Below are 4,085 nucleotides of genomic sequence, written 5' to 3'. Positions count from 1 at the left end.
ATTTTAAATCTCACCCCCATTGTTCCTTCAACTCACCATTGAGCAAGCAGAAGGGAAAGCAAGGAAGACAGCCACGGCTCTGAATTACTGTCGTGAACCAGGAGAAAGAGCTTTGTTTGGCATTCACGGGCGTAAAGAGGAAATAATAAATCCTCTCCCCTCTCCCTGGCCTCTTCCAAGCAAAGCACAAGACTCCCACCAAAACCCACTTCACATTTTACATAGACACAAGGACAAGGCAAGGCAGCTGGACAAGAGGGCTAAGCTGGAAGTTTTGCCACGTATTGGATTAGCCCTGGTGCTGGGAATAAGCGCTCCAGTCCGGCCCCAGGTGGGCACCCTCGAGACGAGTGGACGTGGAGCTCCCCAGCCAAGCCCTGGCGCGGTGGCATCAGATGACCACGCTGACTGTCACGGTCTGGCCGTGCGGCGCGATCTTGCGGGGCCAGGCAAGCAAGAGCTTGCGCAGCTCCTCACGAAAGTTGTCGTGCAGCCAGGCGTAAATGAAAGGGTTGTAGCATGCCGAGCTCATGGCGAGCCAGTGGCAGAGCAGCTGCACTAACCCGAAGGCGTAGGGGTCTATGGCGTGCGGGTCGAGGTCCCGCAGCAGGTTGAAGACGTGCAGCGGCAGCCAGCAGACGGCAAACACCACTACGACCACCACCAGCAGGCAGAAGGTGCGGCGGCGCCGCGCACGGTCCCAGTCGGCCTGGCTCTGGGTCAAGCAGCCCGGCACCACGCGGTTCCGCAGCTTCACCGACACCCGGACGTAAGACAGGAGGATGACCAGCAGGGGGAGCAGGTAGGTGACGAGCAGCAGCCCCCAAGCATAGAGCTGACGCTGGCGCTCCTGAGACCCCCAGAATTCCTCGCAGAGGCGCACACCGTGCGGCTTGAGCTCGACGTGGTACGTGTGCACGGCGGCCGGCAGCGCCAGCACCGCGGACAGCGCCCAGATGGCCAGCACTGCGTAGGCGCTGAGGCGCAGGGAGATGCGCCGGCGCAGCGGATGCACTAGCACGACGTAGCGGTCCACCGCGATGGTGGTGAGAGTGAACACCGACACGTAGACGGTGACAGGCTGCAGGAAGAAGACCAGGTGGCACAGGCCGCCGCCGAACACCCAGCCGCGTGGCTCGAAAGCGTAGGCCAGCGTAAGCGGCACGCAGGCGGTGCACATGAGCACGTCGGACAAGGCCAGGTTGCCGATGAGGAAGTTGGTCACGTTGTGCAGCCGACGCACCCGCGCAATCACCAGCACCAGCAGGCAGTTGCCCACCAGCCCGACAACCACCACGATGCTGTAGAGCAGCACGATCAGCCCCTTCAGCCGATGCACCAGCTGCAGGCTTTGGAAAGGCGTGACGGCCTGAGCGCCTGGGTCAGCCGCCGACCCATTGACCGCCGAGGCCTCCGTGCTCTGGTTGGCAGGAGTTGAGGCCGCCGGTGGCAACCCAGAAAATAAGTCAGGGACTGGGGGGCCCTGAGTCGCCAGTGAGGCCATGGCCACCTGTCCAAAGAGAATCAAAGCCTGTCACTTCCCACTGTCCATTCAACCCTCCTACACCAATCTTGCCTCCCCCCCCACCTCAATTACCCAAATACTCCCTTTAGAATAACTGGCCAAAATAAATAACAACAACAATCAGAAGTGCTGTCATCCCCCCCTATGTAAAAATAAATCTATGGGAGATTACGTGTGCACAGGTTATTTAAACGTCTCCTATTCAATGTAGAGCCTTGGCAGTCCACGCAGGTCAGACCCAGAAGCATGGTCCTACCTGGTGAGTAGGGCTTGGCGGGCGGGAAAACGCTCCGGGCAATGAGGGGCCGAATCCCGGCTGTCCTCTAGCGGTCCTCAGCCCACGACGGCGGCGCAGGCTTCTCGCTTCCCCGCGGGAGCTCAACAGATTCAGGAGTTCCCAGTGGGCTCGCAGTTTTTGAGAGGGACTGGGAGCGCCTCCCCTCCGCCCCGCCCCCACTCCAGCGCTCCCTTGTATGGAAAGATGGGGGCGGAGCGCGCACCACCAGAGTCGGTGCTTAGACAACTAGGTAGAAGGACAGTGTGAAGACGATGGAAACAGAAAAGGGAGGAGGGTCAGACAAACCTGGGTCAGAGGGACGAGGGAAAATCTCGATGCGGGAGCTCGTTGCGCCTTGGGAAAGTCCTGCTCCGGAGGAGGGAGCGGCGGATGAGGAGCGAGGAGCGTCGTCAAGCGCTAGGCTCTCAGGATGACCCGGAGCAGGGTAAGCAGTGGAGTGAGGGATTGGAGCTACACCACGGGGTGTGAGGGAGAGCTGAGCGACCCGTCCTTAAGAGCTGGACCCTGCTTAGGGTCTGGGCTGGAGTGGATAGGAGGTTCTGGCAGGGATTTAAAATTGAAAGTCTGGAGCTCGCCGCAGACCTTCAGGCCCTCGCCCTTCTCGGGACCCCCTGAGCCCTTCACCCAGGCTGCCGCGTGCCTGGAGAGCCACGAATCCAGCCAGTAACAGAGTTCAGAAGAGCGGACAGCTCCCGCGGCGCGCGCGCGCGCACACACACACACACACACACACACACACACACACACACACACACCCGGTGCGGCGCGTGGGTCCCAGGGGAGGACAATTAAGGAGTTCCCGCCCCTCTCTGGGTCCGAAGCTTTCAGAGAAGGGACCTGGCCTGGTTCAAACAGCTGCCTCACCGCCTGTTTTCTGGGCTGGGGGCTGCCGACTCGAGAGCAGTAGGGTGGAGTGAAGGAAAATAAGCAGGGGTCCCTATGGGGTCAGAGGAGGGTGCTCCTGCTGTGGGTCACCGCACTTAGTGCCAGTGACGACGCTGTCTTACCTTCCTAAGTCAGAAAATACTGCCCTCATGCCAGTTACCCTACACAGGCACACTTCAATACCTGGCCCCCAGTACTCCCCTACTCACCCTTGTCGCTCTTTTTTTTTTTTTTTAAGATTTTACTTATTTATTGGAGAGAGAGAGAGCGCGCGCCCACGTGCAAGTGGGAGAAAGGGACAGAGAGAGAAGCAGGCTCCCCGCTGAGCAGGGAGCCCAACTGGGGGCTCATCCCAGGACTCTGGGATCATGATCTGAGCTGAAGGCAGACACTTAACTGACTGAGCCACCCAGGAGCCCCTGATCTTTCTTTCTCAGCCACCATGACCTATCGTTTATCTGCCTGACTCTTCCAGGACAGTAGGCAAGTTCCAGGACTGGGACCCTACCATCTTCCTCCTACATAAACACACCCAGGCCTCCTTACCTCATTTTAGGATTAAAAATAATACTAGTGATTGTAGGATTTCCATAAGGATAACAAAAGTAACAAACATTTGAGAAGCTTAAAAATTACATAAAACCCCCAGTAGCATTAAGTTGTCACTGAAATGCATATTAACCTGGACCACCGTGGGGGAGGGGATCAAGGAAGGAGGTTTTGTAACCTCCCTCCTTTGAAACTATCTCATCCCCTCATTGTCCCCTCTCTGGTAAGCTCTTGTCCTTTGTCCTCTAGCTGCAGATAGCCCACTTAGGCTGGAAAGAAGTAAAATTAGTCCACCCTGCAAATTCAAGTGATTCACTCATACAGGAGGAAAAGTCAACATCGGAAGAAAAGCAATCAATTTGATGCAACTGTGTCTATTCTAAACCCACACACTCCCTGAGTTATAATCAATACCGCTAAAGCCAATATGATATGGAGAAAAAACATCAGAATGAAATACAATCTGGGCCTGTCTAATCCTTTACCTGTAATGTTTCCCATCATGTTCACCCACAGGGTTATATGCACCCAAGAGCAGAGGCACTCTTTTGCTTCCAAATATCTTAAGCAGAGGAAATTGTGCTAATGAAGGTGAAAAAGGATTTGGGATGTAGTTATGCCCCCATAACTAGAGCCATCATTCTGGTCGATATCACTAATACATAATACTAAAAATAATAAAAAGACAACCTTCTCAATATTTGCATGCAAAGGTCAGTATTTGGAAGTTCACCATCAGGGCACCTTCCAGACAAGAGGGTTGGTCATTTGCCAAGTTCCTGATACAGATAGATGATAGATAGATAGATAGATAGATAGATAGATAGA

At 55.4% G+C, this 4,085-nt stretch overlaps 1 protein-coding gene across 1 annotated transcript; it reads right to left on the bottom strand.

Annotated features, from left to right (window-relative positions):
- Positions 1 to 250: 250 nt before the first annotated feature.
- On the bottom strand, positions 251 to 1,504 carry PRLHR (prolactin releasing hormone receptor). The gene has a single exon (XM_028121716.1). The coding sequence runs from the start codon at positions 1,502 to 1,504 to the stop codon at positions 392 to 394; it is 1,113 nt and encodes a 370-aa protein (XP_027977517.1). The 3' UTR covers positions 251 to 391.
- Positions 1,505 to 4,085: the final 2,581 nt, after the last annotated feature.

Source organism: Eumetopias jubatus, unplaced genomic scaffold (genome assembly GCF_037043125.1).
Source record: "Eumetopias jubatus isolate StellerSeaLion01/CBP00866 unplaced genomic scaffold, mEumJub1_p1.0 scaffold_17, whole genome shotgun sequence".
NCBI classification, from domain to species: domain Eukaryota; kingdom Metazoa; phylum Chordata; class Mammalia; order Carnivora; family Otariidae; genus Eumetopias; species Eumetopias jubatus.
This window is presented reverse-complemented; position numbering and strand designations above follow the sequence as displayed.